The sequence below is a fragment of the Alligator mississippiensis genome, chromosome 4, assembly GCF_030867095.1.
Source record: "Alligator mississippiensis isolate rAllMis1 chromosome 4, rAllMis1, whole genome shotgun sequence".
Lineage (NCBI taxonomy): Eukaryota > Metazoa > Chordata > Crocodylia > Alligatoridae > Alligator > Alligator mississippiensis.
The window spans coordinates 175,571,314-175,594,668 of record NC_081827.1 but is presented as its reverse complement, the minus strand read 5'-3'; the positions used below and the strand labels follow the sequence as shown (position 1 = coordinate 175,594,668).

Sequence of the window (23,355 nt, the reverse complement as noted above, 5' to 3'; positions counted from 1 at the left end):
ACAGTAGTTCAATATGTCCGCTCTCCTTTCCCATTACAACCCAACTTGTGCATTATTTTGCCACTACTGCATTGCCTATGTTTTGCAGGAGTTTTTAAATATATTATACTAATTTGTTTATGGCTTTGATTCAGTCATTGTTACTTGTGCACAAAATGACATGTACTTCTGTTTCTCTCAAATTTATTCTAGATTTTAGTAAGCAGTTTGAGTTATGGCAGATTTCCAGACAGCTAGAAAACACATGGAAGGAAAACAGACAGAAAGAAAACGCCTGATAAAAGAGGTTGAAAAACTCTTGTAAGTACTGATTCTTATTTGCTTCTCATGCTGTACTTCAGTGAATGTAAAGGGTTTTTTTAATGACGTATTTGGCGCATCTGCACAAGATGTTTGTTGTGTAGTAGACTAATTAGCTGCACAGTAAATATCTCAGCATTTATATGTGCACCCCTATTAGGCTGGAGTAAAGTAATTTATTCCACAGCAGCATAGTACTTGTAAATAAAAGTACTTGAAAATACAAGTAGTATCCTGCTGTGCAGTAAAAAATTCCACAGCAGTGCACATGTAGACACAGCCCCATGTGGCTGGGGCATAAGGGTGCTTCAGTGTTGGGGCTGTCTGCTGGCTAGCCCTGCACTGAAGCACATTTATACCTCAGCCAGTCCCTCTGCAGCATGTTGAACCGGGCAGGAGGCTGCCCCAGGCTGGCAGGCTGACCCCTCGGGTCCCCTGCCAGCTGGAGCTGCTCTGCCCCAACTCAATGTACTGTAATTCTGGGCATTAAACACATACCTGGGAGCATTAAACTCTGAAGCAATCAGCTCTGGAGTTTATTGCTGCACATTAATGGCACATGTAGATGCACCCACACATATATAAAAGGATAACATATCTTTCTTTTCTGAACTTATTCTGTCAGTGGAGGAAGGAAGAGAGAGTCCTTATGGAAAGCATATGGTATGAACCTCCCTGTATGGTCCAGCCAGTACAGCTTTTACTGCTATGTGAACAAGTCTGCCCTTGTACCTCATATAGGAGAGTCTTGTATTTGTATATCTGAAGTATACTGTGCTCCATCCAATAGACAGCTTTTTCAAGGTTGTAATTTAGCTTCTGTTATGTTCAATGTGAGTCCCACACTTGACTTCACTGGGGCTCCTTCCATGAGTAAGTACTATTAAGTCTGAGCAACAGTTTATAGAATCAGGCCCTTAATGAAAAAGAAAACCAAGAATAAATGGAATAGCAGTTTCAGGCTGGTGTTTTTACAGTGATATCCCTGCTATGCTCTTGCTGCATTTTCTGCAGTAAAACCAGGACCTAAAGAAAACAATCCCAAGTAGGACTTTATTTTTAATACTTTGCTTGCACTTGCCTTTCTCCTTTTACTTCTAACTCTCTGAGGAATTAAGGCAGCTGAGAGTGCCACAAAAGCAAAAATAAGGAGGCTTTTCACAGCAGGCTTTCACAGCTTCAGCTGGACTCCTTGGTAAATCCATGGGTCTGGAATTGCAGTAAAAAGCTCTAATTTTACACTAGCTTTTAAGATCTTTCTACTCCATCCTCTCTTGCACTAGATTACCTACAACTGCTTGTAATTCAAAGGTGCTCTCTTGCTTTAAGGGGAGATTATGTTGGCATCAGACTTCGGGAAATTGAATTTGACCCAAAAGGAAGAAGGCAGCCTACCTTTCTAGATGACATGGTAACCAGATGTCTCCTTATTCTAATCCCACATTCTTTATTCCTGGGTTAATGAGATATCTGAAGGGTGCCTAATTTAGTGCAGTTAAATAGCTTGCTATTAATATCTGGAAACAAAAAACTTTTATTTAGAGAAAAGAAAATATCTTGGGATCAGTTGTATTTAATAACCCAGGGTAACAGCTTCAAAGCCGAAGTTCAGCTGACTTTCAGTGGTACATAGGGGTAACCTAGATGGGAAAGCTAAGGAAAAGTTAAGATGAATAATCTAAGTTTGAGGCAAGTGCAGATATCAAATTTAGGCGTGATTAGTTAAATCTCATTAACGCATGTATAGATGCAACCCAGCATTAATTTTAGTGCTGGGTCTGCCCATCCACTAGTGGCACATGGCAGGGCTGCAGGGACTTGGCACTAACTTTAGTGCCAAGTCCCTGCATGTGTAGACAGCTGCCAAAAATCACTTAACGCACATTAAATTTAGTCATGCGTGTAGATACACCCTTAGTAGCACAAACAGGGCCAGTAACTCCTTTCCCAAATTATATCCACAACTGAGGATTTATTTATCTACTACTTTGTCTTGATGCAGGAATTACTGGGTAACATGCTTTAGCACAGAGTTGTAGTGGAGATCAAACTAGAAGATCATAAATTGTTCCATCTATCATTAAATTATGAAATTACCCTTACATTCATGGGATCAGAGTAGTTCAGTCATGTTTGTGAAGTACTCAGAAGACAAATAAGTACACTATGCAAGCTCAGGGTGAAATTCTGGCCCTGTTAAAGTCAGTGGGAAAACTCCTTTTTACTTCAGTGAGGCTAGGATCTCACCTGTAGTACAGATACATTTGTAGATGAAGAATATTCATAATGGTACAGACTTCTCTGAAAATGTTTTTAGAAATGTTGTTATAGCCACTCTCTGTGGATGCAGGAATCCACTCACAAAAAGCCAATTGCAGGACTGAGGCCTGACTTTTCACCTGAGTTTAGGTTCATCCTTTCCAGGACTGTTTGCTAATTTGGGACTGAGGAATTGAGCAATCCAGAAGTTATGGATGGTGGTAAAACCCAAGACAGTGACTACTGTATAGGCCTATAAACTTTCATTAAGGCCATCTTAGGATGTTTTGAACAAGGGAAATGGACCAAAGTCCAACATCTATAGCAGCAGTTCCCAACATGGTGCCCGTGGGTGCCATGGTGCCCCTCAAGGTTTATTCAGGTTTATTCAGGGCAGTTTATACTGCCTGTGCATTTTCACAATCAGTAAAAATCATTATTTCAACAAAAAATGCTGTCATATTGGCATCCACTGCTTTTTCTTTTAAATTCTAATGTGCCCTTAGGCACATAAACTTTGGGAACCCCTGATCTATAACATAGTTAGGTAAAGAATTTTAAGTTGTCCAGGGCAGGTTTCAAAGGGAATATGTTCAAAGAGCTGATAGTGCACTAGATGAGGCAGCAGAGATGGAGAAGTAAACTGTGTCAGAGAGGGAGGGCTCAGTTTTCTTTCCATATGAGCAAGGGAGAAGCAGGACTCAGTTATGATTCCTCTGAGTCATATTTTTGCTCTGTAACCTGTTCCTGATGCACTGTAGCTATGGGCTACCCCTTTCTTCATGGCATGGTGCTGTCATATGCACAAAGCAAACAAATTGGAAAATGAGATGATTTTGCTAACTTTTTTTTTTTATTATAGTAACAGTAGATGCCATTTGTGACCACGGCAGGAACACAGTATTTAGATTTTTATCCTGGCAGTGTCCTTTAAACACTGCTCTGTGTTCGGCCAGTATAGGCTTGCTGGGTGCAGCACTATTTGAGTGAATATGATCATTCTTAGATGTGCCTAATGGCTCCAGAGTGTGAGTGAAAGTTTAACATTATATCTCCATTCAGAGACCATAAAATATAAACATGGGCAGTTTGCAGCCTTGCAATGAAAAGGGTTTCCTTAGATGTCTGACACTGCCGAAGGATGCTCTTGGCAAGATGGTGGCCTAAGTATGTTAACTTTATGATATGATACCATAATAAAGTTTCATATTGTAAAGTTGTGTTTGCAGCCTTGCTTCAGTGAAGCACATACTTAACTTTGCTCATGTGCTCAAATCATACCAAAATCAAAAAAGTTAAGCTCATGTTTAAATGTCGTGCTGAATTGGGGTCATGCAGCCTTCTGCATCCATGGTCCTGAAAAGTGCTTCTCACATCATTAATAGATCAACCTCAGAACCCACCTGTGAAAAAGATCTATTTTACCTGCCTTTTATAGCCAGGAAAAGCAAGGCAAAGAAATTAAGCAATTGCCAGATGTTTGCCAAGTAAATCATAGCTGAATTCTGCACTCAGTTCTCTCTCTCATGACTCCTAGTTTCATGCTATTGCTCATACTGATATAAATCTGATTCATACCCACACTTATATCTGCATGCAGGCATGTTTAATTTAAGACACGTGTCCTATTTTGGAGGTAATTTATGGTGCCTTTTCAACCTCCCAACAATAAGGTACCACAAGAGACAGAGTTTGTGGGCAAGGGGGTCATCTGATGAGTACACCCAGCATGTGATTGTATTTCACATTTTACTGCATGTTGTTACATCTAAGGTTCTTTTCTATTTTCAGGCTCATTATGACTTAGCCATCAATGTTGCTCTACTATGGCTAAATGAGTCAGAAAACAAAACTCCTTTGACAAAAGGGAAAAAGTAAGTATGAAAAAGCTAGGGCCAAGTTCCTGCATTGGTATTACACTAGTGTGAAACTGGAGTAATGAAGCAATGATTCAGATCCAGTATCTATCACTGATTAAATAAATCAGACTAACTATTTATTCATATTCCCCTGATTATCCTGCACAGGAATTTACCAGTTCACAGGAGATACGTATATCCCAACCGAATTGAGAGAGAAGCTATGATTTTATCTTCGTATGCTGGAATATTAATGGTAAGGAAGTGATCATGGTTGCAAAATCTTTTGTTCTACAACAGCTTCCCAGTTTAATTCAATATTACATGTATCTGTCTGATAGTTCATTTACATACAGCATGCATTGTATTTTTTTAAATACTATTATCTGAGATACAGTAAATGCAAAAAAAATAAATAAATAGAAAGCCTGATACAGAATAGGTAGGTGAATTTCTTATCTTATAAAGACCTTCTGACATAAAAAATAACAAAGAAAAATATCAATGGTAATGATAGCTTCATCTAACACAGGCTGGTGTTAGATCCCGTTTAGCAGAATGCTCTTCTCCTGGGCTTTTCTTGCTATTTATTTAATGATGCATTTTAGGCATATGATTAGATCTGACTGAACTCTGCTTTGTTCCACTGTATCTTTTCTATAATAAGAGATAATAGGAACAAATAGCACAAGGAACATCTTAGCTACATTAGCAACACTAGAAAGGCATGTCATATTGAGCACATGATGATACTGAATAAGTAAAAAATTTTCTGGCTCTCACTAAGATGGGGCATCAGTTGGATTTTATTTTTTTTAAAAACAAAGAAAAAAAAAGTAAAGAAAACCTCTCCAAGAGCTAACCCCCCTTCTGTTTTCACAGACTAGCATCCCTGTTGAAGAGGTCTTTGAGATTTACAGCACTGCACCCTCAGCCACACACTGGCAGCACTCTGAAAAAGTGAGTTGTTTGCTGATGTGTTAGTATCTTTTATAAAGATCACAGTGAAAGAACTGTGAGTGAGAGCTTAAAAAAAATCACCAGCAGTATATTCCAGTGGTTAGGGCACTAGAGTAGGAGAGTGATGACCTGGCTACTATTCCTAGCTCTGGTGCTTACCCACTCAGAATTGGGCTAGTCACTTGTCCTCCCACCCTCATTCTATTTAGATAAATTGATAAGGTTCCAATAAGTTTACCATCAACCCTGTGTGTGTATATAATCACCTAGCAGTAGGACCTTGACTCTAGTTACTGATTTTGTGCTACTATAATACAACTTCTATTAAATGACAGTTGACCAATGCCATTTATTTCTTTTTAATTAAATAAAACGGGTTTAATTCAACAAGCTTTCCTACCATCCTTTACATATATAGCATATATTAAAATACTGGCAAGATCATAGAGTTTTCTTGATCTAGTTGCTTGGAGGTCATCCTCTGGGTCTGTACTGCTAACAGCTGTTGTTTATACTGCTTGTCCTGTATTAGAACAGTGGTGACTCTGGCAGAAAAAGTGGAGGAGAATTAACACAGTATCACATTGATAAGCTTTATGCAGTGCATTACAAACATCCATGAACATGCAGTGAGATAGACCACATTGTTTTGAAGATGCCACTAGCTCTTTTCTCCTTCAGTGACCTCACTTTGTGTTTGCTGGAGATATACCAGTAATATGGGTTTATGTGAAAGGGCAGTCTCTTCCTAGAATCTTGCTGGATTCCAGGAGTAAAATCCTATCACCCACACTCTGTTCCAGAAAGCTACTCACTCTGTTCCAGGCAGCTACTAAAGAGGTTTTTAAAAAAAGAAAGAAAGAAAGAAAAATACAGCTACCATTTCAGATCTACTTTCTTATAGTCTCAGTAACAGACTTCTTCCCATGTCTGCAGTGCTTCATCTTTGGCCTGGTTCTTCCTACAGTTCTTCAGATCACTTCCCTCTTGCATGGAATCTGCAGATCTTTCATAGATGAGTCTTCTTCATGGATTGTTTTTTTGCGTTAAATGCTTATAAGGACTAACATGAAGTGGGAGGATATAGAGGGCATTTAAAAGGTAGATTTAGGCTTTGAGGTACAGCAGAGTACTGACCAAAGATACTGTGTTCCAGAACCAATCACAGTTCTAATCTCTAGTTTCAAAAGGCTTGCTCCGGCCAAGCACAAAACTCCCTGGTTGCAATCCAGCAAAGAATTTAAGAATGTGTTTAACTTTAAGCATGTGAGTAATTCCACTGGCATCAATGGCCAGGTCTATAAGACAAAGTATTACCACTATAGATTAAAAAAAAAAAACACCCCCCCTAACTGACACAGCTCTTTCAACATACCTCTCCCCCATGTAAATGCAGCTCACATCAGCAAAAAAGCACTTTTTTGCGATTGTTAGTTGTGCCTTTGCTAGGGGGTTCTAGTTGCACTGGCAAATGCTTTGTACTTAGATTAGTGCAATGACACCATTTACATGCTTGGGAAGATGCATAACGAAGTGTGTTACTGGTTTTGAGGCAGATTACTAAACACTTGGCATAATCAAGCCTAACAGTTTGTATTTCTTGGTCTGGTTGCTTTGCTGTGGCAGCCTGTGTTTTTTTAAATGGTCAAATGTTTTGAAAATGTTACCTCATTTTTCCCATGTGATGATATGGTCAACCCTGCAAACTGCAAAATACAGATAAACAAATAATAGCTACAAAGTTAAAATACCATGAGGAGCAGGTCTAGTCAGAATTCCTGTCGTGTATTAAATCCTTATCCTGTTGTGCAGGAGTGCCTCAGTGGTGGACTCAGATTCTCTGCTTATCAATCAAGTAAAATATTAAATCTTGGAGTAAACGCACAGACCTGCTGTACTGTATCTGGTTGGCTATGAGTGCTTGATTGATTACCAAAGTCTACAAAGACAGTATTTTGTTCTTAGTTAGGTGAATAAGATCAATAATATGCCTGGAAAAGCTAGCTCTAGAATAGGACCTTGCACAGCATTCCAACTAGTGAGTCTTGTGAAGGCGTTTGTCTTCCTCTGACTTTTGTTCAGAAAAGATTCCACTCCACATAATTTTGAACCAGATGGCATCATTGGGAATGGAAAAACAATACGTGAACTACAGTAAAATTTACACATGAATTACAGCAGGATCAGGAATGGACAGACATGAAGCTAGACCACAGTAAATATATACAGTAGATGACTATTGCTATGCCATGCCATTATGGTGGTGGGCCAGCAGGTAATAACCTATTTGCCTTTAGTAAATGACTCTTCCAGTATGGAAGTGGACAGATAACACCTAAATGCAGGGGCAGGCAAAATACAGCCTGTGGGCCAGATCCAGTCCACCAAGCCACAACCGGGAAGATGGCATAGAGCGCACCCTCAGCAAGTTTGCAGATGACGCCAAGCCAGGGGAAGTAGTAGACACACTGGAGGATAGGGCTAGGATTCAGAGTGACCTAGACAAATTGGAGGATTGGGCCAAAAGGAATCTCATGAGGTTCAACAAGGAGAAGAGCAAAGTCCTACACTTAGGACAAAACAATCCCATACACCAATACAGGCTGGGGGCTGACTGCCTGGGCAGCAGCTCTGCAGAAAAGGACCTGGGGGTTACAGTGGACAATAAGCTGAATATGAGCCAACAGTGTGCCCTTGTTGCCAAGAAGGCTAACAGCATACTGGGCTGCATTCGTAGGTATGTTGCCAGTAGATTAAGGGAAGTGATTATTCCTCTCTATTCAGCTCTGGTGAGGCCACATCTGAAGTACTGTGACCAGTTTTTGGCCCCCCACTACAGAAAGGATGTAGAGAAATTGGAGAGAGTCCAGCAGAAGGCAACAAAAATGATGAGTGGGCTGGGGCACATGACTTATGAGGAAAGACTGAGGAAACTGGGCTTATTTAGTCTAGGGAAGAGAAGACGGAGATGGGACTTAACATTAGCCTTGAAGTACCTGAAGGGAAGTTCAAAGGGGATGGAGCTGGACTGTTCGTAGTGGTGGAAGATGACAGAACAAGGAGCAATGATCTCAAGTTGCAACAAGAGAAGTTTAGGTTAAATGTTAGGAAGAATTTTCTCACTAGGAGGGTAGTAAAACACTGAAACACATTACCTAGAGAGGTGGTGGAAGTTCCATCCTTGGAGGTTGTTAAGACCTAGCTAGACAAAGCTTTGGCTGGGATGATCTAGTTGGGGATGGTCCTGCTTTGAGCAGGGGGTTGGAGTAGATGACCTCCTGAGGTCCCTTCCAACCCTAGCTTTCTATGATTCTATCCAGCCCATGGGGCCCCTCCAAAAGACAATTATTACTGGCCCGCGCCTGTGCCTCTGAAAGCCAGTGGGAGGTATGGGCTTTACCCATAGAGTTAGCCTGGCCTGGCTCAAAGGTGCCAGTGGGCTGGGCTGAGCTGGGCTGAGCCAGGCTGGCTATATGCCGCAACATGCAGCTCCCAGGACTCAGCTGGAGCCACTCTGCCTGCTGTGGGCTATGAGCACCCTTAGGGCCCACCACCTGCTGCAGTGGCTGTGTGCCATGGTGGGGGGGTGCAGGCTCATGGTGGGGGCCCATGTCCCCCCCATTAAACCCTACATCCCCCTCACACACCCCATACCCTCCCCCCCACCACATCCCTTCCCAATCCCCCCAGACCCTCTTCACCCCCCAACACACACATCCCCCACATACCCTACATCCCACATACCCTCCTCACACACAATATAGAAGATTAAGACCTTATTTGAGCTATTATGAAATTGCCTCTACATACACTATGCAAACATATATAAATCCAGAGCAATGTATTTTTCTGAAATAAAATTAAAATATGTTATAGTAGATGTTTGATTTTTAGTATATAATTTGGATTTTTTTCCAGTTCCAAGTTGGCAAACCCTCCTCTCAGAAGGAGTACTTCTGGGGGACAAGGGGAGGGCAGGTCTTCTGGTCCCAAGATGGCAATCAAGGGGCAGCACACCTGTCAAGGGGCAGGGCTACCCTTGCAGCCTTTGACAGCTCACCAAAAGTTGTTAAGTGGCCCTCCAGCCAAAATAATTGCCACCCCTGCCTAAATGGGTACAACTTATGCCAGTAGAATTTTAGGCAGATTCTTTCCTGATTGGATGGAGTTACTCTAATCTGTGTTGTCTGTTCCTTTTTAAAATATCTATATAATCCCCTTTCTACCAGTCTAAAAGTCATCTGTTCAGGACCAGGGAAGATAACCACAAGGTGGCGGCATTCAAACCTGTTCAAATCTCTGATGTTTAAAATGCTTCTCTTATCATGGTGCAGTAAATTCCCTCCTTACTGTGATGCCAAAAAGGGAACAAAAAAAGTTATTTTAAAAGATTTTCATTGTGACTGTAAACCAGTTGTGCACTATGTACTAAGCTGAACAAACTGCTAGGACTGTGGCAGTTATGTTGTTTATACCATGGCGGTGCTTGGAGGTCCCATCTAAAATTGGAGCCCAGTAGTGCCAGACACTGTGCACACAATAGTGAGAGAGAAAGCCTGCACCTAATAAGATCTTGCAATGAAAATATACAGAGTGGAAGAATGGAAGTATTATCCCTCTCTTACAGATGGTCAATTGTGGAAGGAATCAAATAATTTTTCCAAGGTCATACAGAGCTAACAGCTGAAAGCATATCTAAGCCCCAGTCCTGTGCTTTGCCTACAGATCCATTTTTCCTGTCATAGAAAACTTTCACAAGGCTAGGAATCAGAAACTTCCTCAAATCTCTCAGAAGCATACAAATATAAGTGAGTACCTCCCTTACCTCAACATGAAACTTAGCCAAATTTATATAGCCAAACCATGCATCAAGGCCTGCAGATTCTGATCAAGGTATCCTCCTTTTCTCCACTTCAAGCACTACAGCCACAACCTTGGCTTGATCTTGCACACCGACAACAGCAGCAATGGGAGTCTAACTCCTGACTTGAGGTGGAGCCAGATCAAGTCCATAATTGGAGTCTCATAAGTTATCAGCATGTCAGTTTGGCTGGAAGAGTTGCAGTTGCTTAGGTTTGTCACTGCTGCCTGCATGGACAGATATAGGATTTTGAAAAGGGGAGTGCAGATGAAGCTTTACATCATCCCATATAATGCAACACATTTTTCTCCAGTTAAAAATAAATGAGATGTTTTATTAATATGCTAGGGGCTTAGGGCTATATAATATTGAAAGCAAAAAATAATCCAAATGCTGTTTCATTAATCTTGTAGTCATTAGAGCTAAATGTACATCTCTTTTTCAGATTCATAAAACAGTCTAACTTTCTTGAGCATCTTGGCAGTGTATCTAGTGCTTCACTGAAAGTTATTTCCACACCTGAGTTAATGTTCACCTGAGTTAATGTTTTTAGCTATAGTTAAAAACAGTCTGCAAGGCTGTTAAATAGAAGCTACATTACCAGGAGCAGCTAGCAGACAGCAGTATTGCCAAAGAAAGGATAGTTAGATTAGTGGAACATCAAGACTAGTGTCACAACCCAAGGGTGTGATTTTGTGTGCGTGCGCTTCGGCACTGCTAAATTATTTCCCGCCACGAGGAGCTTTCTTTGCAAGGTGCATTTCTCAGTTGCAAAGAGAAAACCCCGGTGCAAAGAAGTTCCCGCCACCCGCATGCAAATTTGTTCCCCACTATTGGCCAGTTCTAAATTATTCCCACGTGGCGGCTAGCGATTGGCTTGCTAGCCGTATAAGAGGCTTGAGCGGTTTCCGCCCAAGTTGGAGAACTCCAAGGAGAACCCCACAAGGAAGGACTCCACAACCATCTCGTGGAGGAGGAGGACTTCACGTCTCGTGAAGAACTCTAAGTGCTGCGGAGCCTAACGGACCCAGCGTGTACCTTAAGAAGGCTATAGGGGTCTGATCAACCTCTGGCCTCTCCCCATCGCTGAACGATCCCTCGACGAACCCCTTCCCTGCGCGCAAGTTCCACGGAGCCTAGCAAACTTCGTGTGAGTGTATCCAGAGCTCTTCTCCAAGTTGTTTTCTTCGGTTGACACGACGGGCTCGCGTTTTTAGAGCCTTCAGCCGGATTGGGCTAGAGTTTGCGAGTTTAGAACTCTTGTCCGCTTTTCTTCTTTCCTGTCTGTAACTGCAACTCAAGCAAGTTTTCTTGCCTGCACCGCGACCATCTACGGTGTAAGTAAAATAATCTTTAATCAACCGCTAAGCGTCCGTGCCTAATTCTAGTCCGCCGGCCTGCATTCCCCGACCCGCGTGCCAGGGCTGCTGGCCACAGCCCGCCGCATGCCCCCAAGGGCCTCAGACCACTCCCGGCCAGCACAACTAGTAAAAAGGAGGGGAAGTTGTTAACACCTGTGGAATTAAGTGTTTAGAAGGAATTAGGTAGATTACAATAAACCATAAAGCCAACTCAGTCTCTCACTATTGCCTGAATAGAAATGCTCTGCTGCTGACAGGCTGTTGATTTTAAACCTGGTTTGAACCAAGAATCAAAACCAGGGTGGGGATGTAACTGCACCACTGCACCCCCTGTGGATCCTCCCCTGGCTGCCTGTGTAGGTGTGGGCCTAGTATTTCTTTGTCCCCTAGACACTTACTGTATCTGTATGTGGAGACTAACTCCTGATTCCACAAGGGATTAATTACATTTTAAGTATGTATACTAGGGGTGTGCGAAGCGGGCCCTATTTGATTCAGATTTGGCCTGAATCAGGGACAGTGATTCGATTAATTGATTTGGATCGCTGTCCCTGATTAAATTTGGCCAAATCTGAATCTGATTTGGGGAATCAGCAATGCTGATTCGGAGAATCAACGACTCGAACATAGACACAGTTTTAAAAGTTTTTTCTACATACGCTCAGGTAGCAGGCATGGCTTGTGATTGCTGTGATGCTGGGGTGCATGGAGCGTCCCACAGGAGTGTGGGGGGCCCTCAATGTGCTCGGCAGTGAATCCAGAAGTAAATCGGAAGTACTTCTGGTCCACTTCTGGGTCTGCCCGGGAATGCGCTGGGGGGCCCCCCTGCACCTCCCTGGCTCAGTGATTGGCTGCAGGGGGACCCTGGGTGCCCCCTCAGACCCAGGAGGCACAAGTCACCAAGCTGGCGGGGCAAAGGAGCACATTCCCCAGTAAACCAAGAAGTGGACCGGAAGTGCTTCTGGTCCACTTCTGGGTCTGCTGATGAGCACGTTGGGGAACCCCCCATGCTTCTGTGGGACACCCTACGCACCCCAGCATCGCAGCCACCTGCTACCTAGAAGTACGTAGAAAAAACATTTAAAGCTGTGTCTATGTCCAAATCTCCAAATCTGTCAGAATCTATTGGAATTGATTTGGTGGGTTCCAATTTGATTTGGAGAGGTTAAAAGGTCCTTTGATTTGATTCAGATTTGGAGATTTGGTCACCGAATCGGGCTGAATCTCTGCCGAATTGAATCAAGGACTGAAGCTTCACACAGCCCTAATGTATACATTGAAGACAATGAGGCTAGGTGCAGAAGCTGCACTCAGAAAGTGTTTTACAACTATAACGGGACAGACATTCATAGCACATAAAACACTTTAAAAATGGTGGAACTCCCTCCAAGTTAATCCTGGATGGGTGTGTCCTAAGCTAAAGCACTTTCTGTTTGAGCGCTTTATCAAATATTTGTGCCAGATCCCACTGAGGATCAATGTAGAGCGTGATCACTGCCATCCCAGACAGCATTGTGCAGGGCTGCTCGAGCCTCAGGCAGACCTTGTTTGCTCTGCCCAAGCACTGGGCTGGCCTCACTCCCCCAGCTGTCACTGACCCAAGTCAGTTACAGTCTCTGAAATCAGCCCCACGTGCAGCCTAGCCGTGGTGGGGGAAGGAGGGTTTCTGTCCCTGCAGCCCTGTAGCATAATGCAACCCTGCTGAGTGGGGAGGGGGTGCTGTGGGGACTTATTGTCCATCTAAAAGTTTTGTTCTTACTGACACTTGGCTTCTGTAAATGGAAAATGTTCATAGTTGGTAGGGTCGGAAGGGACCCGAGCAGATCATCAAGTCTGACCCCCTGCCATGGGCAGGAAAGAATGCTGTTCAAAAGAGATTTCTACCAAGATTGTAGTAAAAAGATGCTGAAAAGGATCATAACATATCATATGAGTTCTATATAATGTATTCTGAGTGCCTTGGAATCTCTGCATTCCAGTGTGTCTGTTCAACCAGTTTACAGATGAGAAGTGAGGCTCAAAGAGTTTATAGCAGAATAAGAACTTCCAGTCCTAAACTAACATGATCCCCTGACCCATCCTTCTCTCAAAGAATCAACTTGATATCCTATCCTTTCCCACATGACACCACCACACTGGTGGTGTGGTAATACCTAAAACATTGTATTATTTTGGTTATCTACCATATTTACTCAAATATAAGATGAGGTTTTCCCCCCCTCAATCAGGATCTGCCGTTTCTGCCCCATTTCCCCATCCCCAACCCCTTCCCTCCCCCTTACTGCCAGAGCCAAGCTGTGCCTGACTCTGGCTGGGGTCTCTCCCAGGCATCGAGCAATGGAAACTCCTTGCCTTGCCCAGCCAATCAGCAGTGCCAACACCACTACATTGCCTGCCCCAGCCAGTCATCAGCACCAACACTGCTGTTAGGCAAGGGCTGAGCTTCTGTATGTTTTGGTCTGGGATGGAGCAATTCAAGCAGTAAAGAGAGTAAAGTGGGGGAGGGTGGGAAGGAGAAGAGGCAGAAACTGAAGAGTTGGTGGGGGGGGAAGAGGCAGAAATGAGGGAGGGTCCAAGGCTCTGGGAAGGTGGGGGTAGAGGGTGCAGGTGGCAAGGGAGGCAGGAAGGCTGCAGGGGGAAGAAGCAGATGGGCAAGGGACCTGATCCCCACCCTACTTCCCCTGCTGTGGCAATGTGGGAAGGGGAAGATTCAAGACAACCCTCCAATACTTTTCTACCTGGAAAATAATAACAAATTTATCACATTTTCCATATTTAGAATCAAATTATTGGGGGGTCATCTTGGATTCAAGCAGATATAGTACTGGTTGCCGATGAGACTTTCCCATTCAGACTGCGATTCACTTTCTGCCATAATGGTCCTTGTTGACCGCTGACTTCATTCTTTCCATCTATCTTATACTGGATCTCTGAACTTTACTAGCTGACCTGAACAACAAGGCACCACTACAAGACCGGCAAACATACAAAAGCTTTTTGTGTTTGTGTAATAGACCTTTAGGGAACTGGTCTTGTTCCTGAAAGGGAGGGAGTTGCCTATTTTTCTACTGAGCTTTTCTTCTGCTGCGCCAGCTGAAAATAATGCCCAGGCTGAGAGAAAGAAAAAGAAATTAGGTCTATTTTATCTATGCAGCTCTTGATACCAACGGACACCAAATCTATCTGAATGTATTCTTTAATCAGTAACTGAGCAACTGTATCTATAGCATAGAAGCACAAGCATTATTCAGTGGACAAAAGAAGAGATCACACTGCACTTTTGGAATTTTTGGCATTGATTCTCCAGCTGGCCAGGATATTAGGGTAATGCCCCACTCCCATAGGTACTGAGCTGGTAAAGCACTTAAGTGTCTGTCTAATGCATGAGTACCCCACTGACTTCTGCGAGACTCATGTGTTTATCATTAAACATTGTCTTAAATGATCAGACCCTTTACAGTTCCCTTTAGGAGCTTTCAGGACCTCTGTTTTCTATTCTGTTTCAAAGAAGGCACTTCTGGCAGCAGGTGGGCAGTGATGGTGCCCAAATTCAGTACTGCCCCAACGAAAAGTGTGTCAGTTGCCATATGTAAAGGCAAAGCATCTATTAATTATAGATCTTCCAGCCAGTTGCCAATACTGTTTAGCTTATGTCTGTGATAGGATCAAAGCGTCAAGAGCTACACTTCGCATTACTAAAGGAGATGAGGATTTTAATATTTAACTTCAGCAGCAGCAGAGTTGTTGTACACCAGTAGTACTTCTTTGACATACTGAAGCTCTGTACTTGCATTAAAGGAGTATATGTAGCTGGCTTTTCCATCAGCTGCACCTTCCACTCCCTGGCTTAGGGCAAAGGAGAGGCATGTTAGGCTTGTGCCAGGGAAAGGAGGGAGGAAGGCTGCATCCCAAATTTCACTATGGATACGGATGTTCCTTTGACACTTCAAACCTCCTGGCTCTGCCTACATTACTAGGCTGTTGCCTTCATAGCTATGGCAGCAGGGCTTCCTAGTGGAGATGTTGTCTATCAACACAGAAGGGTTGGGGGTCGTCCCCCCCGGGGGTTCCCCCACTCCCCTGTAAACTTAAACGCACAAATGTCCCAAGCAATACAAGCTGAACTGGCAGAAGGTCTCTTCTGTTGGTATAGCTACATTAATACACTGTGTTTTGCTGGCAAAACTATCTGCAAGGAAAGCAGCTTTCACAACCCTCTGCCAGTGGATCAAGGAGTTATAATTTTCAAAGTAGACATCTCTGTAAGATAAAATTTGCCAGTTCTTCAGTGAAACAAATCTACTTGCATGTCAAGCAGTATTTTTCAGGCTTTAATTCCTGACTTTTATATCTAAGTTCCTCTTTGCTCTAACAGTATGCTACAACAATGCTTGTGTTGGAATACTTAGGCTTCATATAGTTGGTATCATTAAAAATAAATGTTACCAAAGCAACTTTTGAAAAATGCTGTGGAATTGTAATTGGATTGCAATTAATCACTTACATGTATCTAGCAATGTCTGGAACACTTATTATAAACTACATTATTCATGTCTGGCCTTATTGTTAGTAAAGACTGCCATCTGGCAACTGCCTGGGGTTACTACTACTCTCTGGCAAATATATTTGTGTGCAAGTGACAAACATGTTGGTCAATTCTCTCATCTGCATATGGAACTGGAAACTCTATCCCATGGGTTGGCAACGTTTTTGAGCATTGTCAAAAACACCCACAACCTCAACTCGTACAATGTTGGCGTGCCAGGGGTGGATGGTGGGGGAGCCGCAAGGGGCCTGATCTTTGTTGTGGCAGCACAGCCTAGGCCCCTTCCCTGCCATCTACCCCGAGGCATGCATGGTAAATGCTTTCGTGTGCCATGCACTCATGCTGGGGGTTACCTACACCTGCTCTACCCAGTTCAGTTCGTGGAATATTTTGGAATATGTTCAGCACAGTAGCATTGGTCTCTCACTTTTCATTTTCTGAAGACAATGGTGGGGATTGCATTTAACCTGTGGGCTTTGTGGATGATACATTTCCTTCAGCACTCTGAAAACTCTTTGCTTCCTTTTTCTTGGTGCACTGGCCAAGATCCTTGCCACCCTGACATCTTTTGGAAGTTTGCCTTCAAACTGAAGACTTCACAGTATAAAGGAGTCAGAGGTTTGGTTTTGTTTTCTGAAAATTTCCAGAACTTCTCATCCTACCTTTTCACATAGTTCCTTCCCACTGATTTGGGTTCTGCTTGCTAGAATTCCTAGCATGACTCAAGCAGGCAGGGAAGGATTTCACTTTTGACTGCTTAGCCCTTTTCCCTTTCGTTTACTCTAAATCTGAACCTAGCAGTGATGTCTGAGGCAATCCCTGTCTCTGGAAACATGACAAACAAATTTTGGCTGATACCAAGATAATAGAGTTTTCAGAGGAAGATGAGCCTGGTATTTTGAGAATCCCTCTGGCCTGCAATTTAGTGCATGGAATTAGGCATCTGGTGAAATCCATTCCTTTTCTTCAGAGCATATACTTCAGTCCTTGGCTGAATTTGGAACCTAAAGGGTAATTTTTTCCAAAGCCCTAAAGGTATATCTACATAGCCTCTGTGCCAGGGCTGGAAGCATCAGGGAAACAGATTACTCACCCATTAATTCCCAGAAATTAGGCAGGGTAGGCAGTGTGGGGCTGCTACTTTGCCTCATTTCCAGATGTAGCCGTGCCCTAAGGGTCACAATTTAAAAAAAATAACTAATAAGTTTATGTGCCTGGATCTTTGGGTACAAAATGTAAGCCACCTTGGGGGCTGATTTTCAGGATACTGGTGCTCAGCCCTTCCTGAAGATGCCATTCCTTTTAGATGTCTTAAATCAAGACTCCACCCCTCCCTGCCCCAAAATTGAGATGTCCTTAAATCACAATTCACTTTTGAAAATCTTAGCTTAAATCTAATTGAAAATAAAATGTTCAGAGGTATTCAGTCACAGAAAGACACCTAATTAACCTAGTTGCCCTATAGAGTTACAAGTTCAAGCCTGGGTGTGTGCCCAGGCTCTTGGCTGGGCCCCTGGGTCCAGGATTTTTTGGGGGGCTTGACTCATTGATCCTCCAGGGTCCCTTCCAGCCCAAATGTCTATGAAATCTGACCTTAGACACTTCTTAAAAACTGGTGCTAAGTGCCCAAATCATAAAAAATGGGATTTAGGAGCATAAGTCACTTAGACACTTGAAAATATTACCTGAAATGCTTAAATTAGAGCTGTGTAGCATTTCTAATGTTTGGTTTTTCATGTTTTATGTTATGAAGGAACAGTAAAAAAGGTGAGTGGCAGAAATACTTACTGCTTAGAATGATGCCTAATTTCATAGTCTCTCATAGATTAGCCAATCATTCTATTTTGCCTCTTTATCCAGGCAGTAAACGTGGCTCCTTGGTATGACAGCTTCCATACGAACATACTCCCAGAATGCTTCCTAGAAATACCACCAAACAGTGATAGAAAGATCTTGCATGTGGAATAAATAAAAGCCCTCATCCATAAAGCCAGAGCTTCAGGCAAAGAAAAATTAAGAGATATCACCAAGAGGACAGAATGTTATGTGTTCAATTGCAGTTTGAAAATTTTCAGAGAACAAAAAGGAAGACTACATGATGATTCCAGCATGACTGGTTGTTTTGTTGTACGATATCAGCTTTCTTCATAAATAGCACCATGTTTACTCAAATACAAGACAAAGTTTTTACCCCACCCAATCAGTATGGGGACAATTGCTCTTTGTATTACATTCACATACAAGGCACACAAGGTTCTTTGGGTAAATCCGATATCTTTTATTAGACCCACTCAAATAATTGTAAAAATTATTCTTTGCAAGCTTTTGGGTACAAATACCCTTTGTCAGGCTGAGGAAGCATCTGCAGATGGTCTGTGCTCTTCCTGGATGGAGTAGTAAAGAGTAGTAAAGCCAGAGGCCAGTGCATATGCAAGAATACCAGTCAGATAAAATGTAAATTGAGGTGGTTAGTAGGGGGCTGGGGAGTGGGGTTGGAAAGGGAAATGAACATAGCTGTAGTCAATGGATGAGACAGGAGTGGGGTGGGGAAAGAGAATGAAAATGGCTGGTAAAAAGTGTAGGGTTTACCTGGGGAGTCAGATGTCAGGCAAGTTGTGTGTCATAAATCCAAAGTCTATATTTAGTCCATGATTTTTTTGTATCCGGTAGGTTGATACAGTGAAGTTCATAGGCTAGTCTATGAAAGTTGTTTTGTAAATTCCCTTTGAGGATTAGAACAGAGATTGGAGAGAGGGTGGTTTTCTAGTGAGAAATGTGCCCCCACCGGTAATTGGGTATTCTTGTCTTTGATAGATTTTTGGGGTGCGTTCATTTTGGTACACATTTGTTTGATTTTTCCTACATATTTTCTATTAGAGCATTCGATGCACTGGACGAGATGTATTATATAACCCAGGTGGCGGCCCAATAGTTGCCACCCGTGCCCAATATCAGGGATGATGTGGTAAGAGTGGAACAGGGCTTCCGGCCAGCGCCAATTTACTTTCCAGCTGGCCCCTGCTTCCCACAGAGCAGCCCGTGGTCCCAAGAAGGTCTATCACTTAACTGATTTAACTATTTACACTTTTTTTGTAAATAAAGAATAGGAAAGGTTATTTACAAGTGAACTTAAATGGCATAACCAGAATCACAAAACACACCCGAATGCATTAGCCAGCCCTTGACTCGAAAACCACAGGTAGGGTAACTGGCAGCTTTCAGCCACTGCTGAGATGCTACCACAAGGAAGCAGGGTGCTCACTCCCAGCAGCTCCCACAGGCTTCCCAATAAGCGACAGAATGCAACAGGTTAAGCTCTTCTGGTCTGCAGCAATCAAATTGTATCAACCCCAACCCCCACAAAGAAGCTGAAGGGTGACCCTCTGTGGCAACCAAAAAGGCAAGCAACAAAGTAGGCTCCTGCAGCAATCAGCATTACCAAAGCACAAAGCTCAGGGACTCCATCCGATGACAATCAGCTGCAGAATAAGGGACAGGACTGAGTCCCCTCTGGGGCAGTCAGTGGCAGAGGGTCAACAGCACAGGCAGCTCCCAGGGGTCGTTGCTCTAAACCCCTGCTCCAGATGACTGGCCAGGCACTTCACACGCCTCGCGGCTCGCGAATCCTGCTCCGAGCGCTGGCCTGAGCCCCAAGCTCCTAGGGACCCTCGTCCTGGCGCTCTGCCGCTCCTCAGGATCCCAGTGCCTTGCCTGCTGCTGTCCTGCTTCCCCAGGGAAGTAAAGTGGTTTCCTCAACTCACCAGCCCAGCTCCCTGCTCCGGATAAGGATGCCACCTGCGCTCCTGGCTGCCGCTTCTTCTCTGCAGCGGAGTCAGGGGCCGACTGCCACCCCTAGCCTCTGGGACATCCAGCACGTCCAGCACACTGTGATAGGCCCTTGGGGCACCAGCTCTCTGCCCCAAGCCCTGGCCTCTGCTCCCTCTCTGCTGCAGGGCTGGAGGCATGGCTGACTTCTCCCAGGGCCTTCGAAGCTCTTCAGAGGGGTCTCTCTGCTCCCTTTGCTGGGTCAGCTCACCCCAGCTCTTCTTAGGCCTCCTGCATCGTTCCCCGGAGTCACTCTCAGCAGCCCCCCATGCCAGTTCGCCTGCTGCTTTTATCTCCTCCGGCTGTCCCTCCCTGGCTTGCAAACCAGCCAACCAGGGCTCAGGGTGGCTGGCCCCCAACTCCGGCCATCCCCCTTCCACGCAAATGAGGGGATTGAAAACCCCTTATTTCGACTGGCTTCTCCTTTTCCACAGGGCAGGGCTCCCCTGCTCCACCCCTGGGGTCGCTCAGAGTTCACTGGCACTGTTTCTAGCCCAGGGTAAGTATCTCAAGCCAGTCTGGTGAGCCCACATTGGCAGTCTAGCTACAATTACATTTCTGGAGGTGCAGGTGTAAGATCCAGGGATGCTGATGGCTCTGTTGTAGGGTGTAGTAATTGTGGGGGTGGTGGAGATGTGTTGGCAGGTTTTACATTTCTTGTCATGGCATGGTCTGGATCCATTCAGTGTGTTTTAGGCCGTAGGAAGTTTGCTTCTGGTGATGAGGTTGGCGAGGTTCGGTGCTTGTTTGAAGGCTAGGATGTGTGGTTCTGGGAAGGAAATACCCAAGTGAACTAACACAGAGAATGCGACGTGGCAGGCCAATAGGAGAGGGCGAGATGGTGGAAAAGGTAAAAATAATCAATTCAGAATAAAGGGAAAATACCAGTGATTCATAATAATATTCTGGGAAACAATAAACACAAACAATTTTTAGTTACCCAAAACAGCACATGTCAAATATTTCATGTTTCATAGACATTAGGGCTGGAAGGGACCCTGGAGGATCATCGAGTCCAGCCCCCTGCCCCAGGGGCAGGAAGTCAGCTGGGGTCATAGGATCCCAGCAAGATAAACATCCAAATTTCTCTTGAAGGTGTTCAAAGTAGGTTCTTGAACCACCTCCAGCGGCAGGCTATTCCAGACCATATATTAACATGTGAATGCTGTTGTCCTTCTAGGGTCACTGGATTCACCCTTTCAACCTCTCACTGCACCCTTTTGCCATGCTGACAGCTCCCAAAGCTGCAGAGTATGCCTGGAAACAGAGTAAGCTTGTTTTACCTTATCTCACTAGAGGGCTGTCCAGGGGGCTAGGACTTAAGAAACCTAAAGTCTGAGTCCCGCTTTGTTACTCATGTGCCCCACAACAGACAGACCAATTCTCTGTTCTACTGCCCTGTCCATGGCACAGAAATAATGATGCTTATCCCCCTTTGGAAAATGCCCCAGGATTTACAGATGAAAAGTACTGTGAGCCTGACCCAAAGGTGATTGTGTCCACAGGGAACTTTCCTACTGTAATTAATAGACCTGACTTTGTAAATGCAAAGAATTATTAAAGATGGAGCATTCCTTGCTGGATTATAATTTAACAATGGCATTAAGTTCACTGCACAGAGGATTTGTCTTTAATACCTTTTAAGAAACATCATAGCAACCTTGAGCTTGCAGTTGATTTTGGACTTCCATAATGGTCAGTTATGCGGTAGATCACAAAAGATACCACGGTCCTACTTCAGATACAGCAAAAATGAGAGGATACTACAAGCGCATATCATGTACTGATCTAGAATAGAAAGGCTATAAACCATTTGGAAATTCTTCAGGGTGAAAGGTGGAGGCACTTTATAAAGTGGCAATGTCTTCTTTTCAAGGTGTCAAATTTAAAAAAGCAGCAAGAAAGACTGCCAACAGTACCAGCAGAAGAAATAACAAGGATGGTGAGCTACCAGAACCTCCATCTTCAGAAAAGCAGCAGGAAGGCAAAGTAGGTCTAAAAATACAAACTAGAGACAATTAGGAAATAATTCCTTCAGCAATAGGATATGCTCGCACATATCAAACTGTCCTGTGAAGTCCTTGGAGGCTTTCTTGAAACTACGTGCAATGGAGGATTTTTAAGGAGCATTAGGAGTTATTATTATAATTATATGAGAGAATGATAGCATTAATCATGCATTTGATTTTGTTAGATCAGTGAAAATCCTACAGTTGCCGGATAGTATATGCCAGTTCACGGTTTGCATTTCAGTAATATTCTGCAGTATTCATCTAAAATGTGTTTGTTCTGGCAAATATTCCATTTTACAGAAGTAATTCACTGGAATTATCTATAAGACACAAAGCTGCTTGTTAGCTAGTTTGTTTTAAAAAATGAACAAATGCTTCCACTAAGTCATCACTAGAGTCACACTAATATAAAACTACCCTTAGTTTCAGAAGCAATTTAGAGTAAAAATCTTATTTAATCTAGGTCGCAAGTGCCGTGTTTCCACTGTGCAATCAGGATGAATGTGGTCTTCGTTGCTAAACTGTGTTTATTCTTAAACAATTGAATGCTTGTATCGTGCAGGGATCCAGAACAGAACTTAAACAAGAAATATTTTCAGAGGACTCTAGGACAAGTCAGGTTACAAAGAATGAAACAAAAATATAACAAGGAGGCAACAGGCCTGACCTGTAACAGAAGAAATGAAGACCATGTTCTGCAGTCCAGTTCATTTTTCCTGCAGTGCTGCAAGAGATGGTCTTGTTTCCTAGGGGTATGTACAGATATTTGGGGAGTTTGGGGAAGATTAGATCAGTTTAAAAAGGCCACCCAATCTAAGGTAAATTGGGAATGGGGGTGGGGGCAGGAGGCACGCAGGATCTGCAGGGGGCTTAGGGAGGGATGAGGGGGTTCCCCCCCCCCGGGACCAGGGGCTATTTTTAGCCCTCTGATCCCCCACCCTTAGATTAACAACCTCCCCAGGCAAACCAATCCCTCCCATCTCACCTGCCTTTCCCCTCACCCCAACTTACTTCCTTGGCTCCCAGCACCAGTGAATGCTAGTAAAAATGAGAGTGGCTTGTAGGATGTGGGGGTTGGCAGGCTTGAGGCGGGTGGGGGCTGGCTGGTCTGCAATGTGTGGGTTGTCCTTCTGATCAGGGTGAGAGACTGGAGTTTCCTAGGGCTGCACTGGGAACTATACAAAAGTTCAGTTAGATTAGTCTTACTGGACCTGATCTAAATTAGATTACCTCCAAAGTACAGTTAATTTAGATTGGGCTGGCCATTTTTAGACTGATCTAACCTTCCTGAACTTCTGTACCATTCACATTTAGACCTAAATGGAGATCTAAATGTAAAGTCTGCATCTGAATGAACTAAGTTAATTGGGTG

At 43.6% G+C, this 23,355-nt stretch overlaps 1 protein-coding gene across 1 annotated transcript; it reads left to right on the top strand.

Annotated features, from left to right (window-relative positions):
- Positions 1-198: 198 nt before the first annotated feature.
- Positions 199-22,818, top strand: C4H2orf80 (chromosome 4 C2orf80 homolog). Its single transcript, XM_019492264.2, has 7 exons — positions 199-300; positions 1,630-1,711; positions 4,351-4,433; positions 4,587-4,674; positions 5,301-5,378; positions 21,152-21,239; positions 21,848-22,818. The coding sequence occupies exons 1-7, from the start codon at positions 215-217 to the stop codon at positions 21,991-21,993; spliced, it is 651 nt and encodes a 216-aa protein (XP_019347809.2). The 5' UTR covers positions 199-214; the 3' UTR covers positions 21,994-22,818.
- The last annotated feature ends 537 nt before the right edge of the window (positions 22,819-23,355 follow it).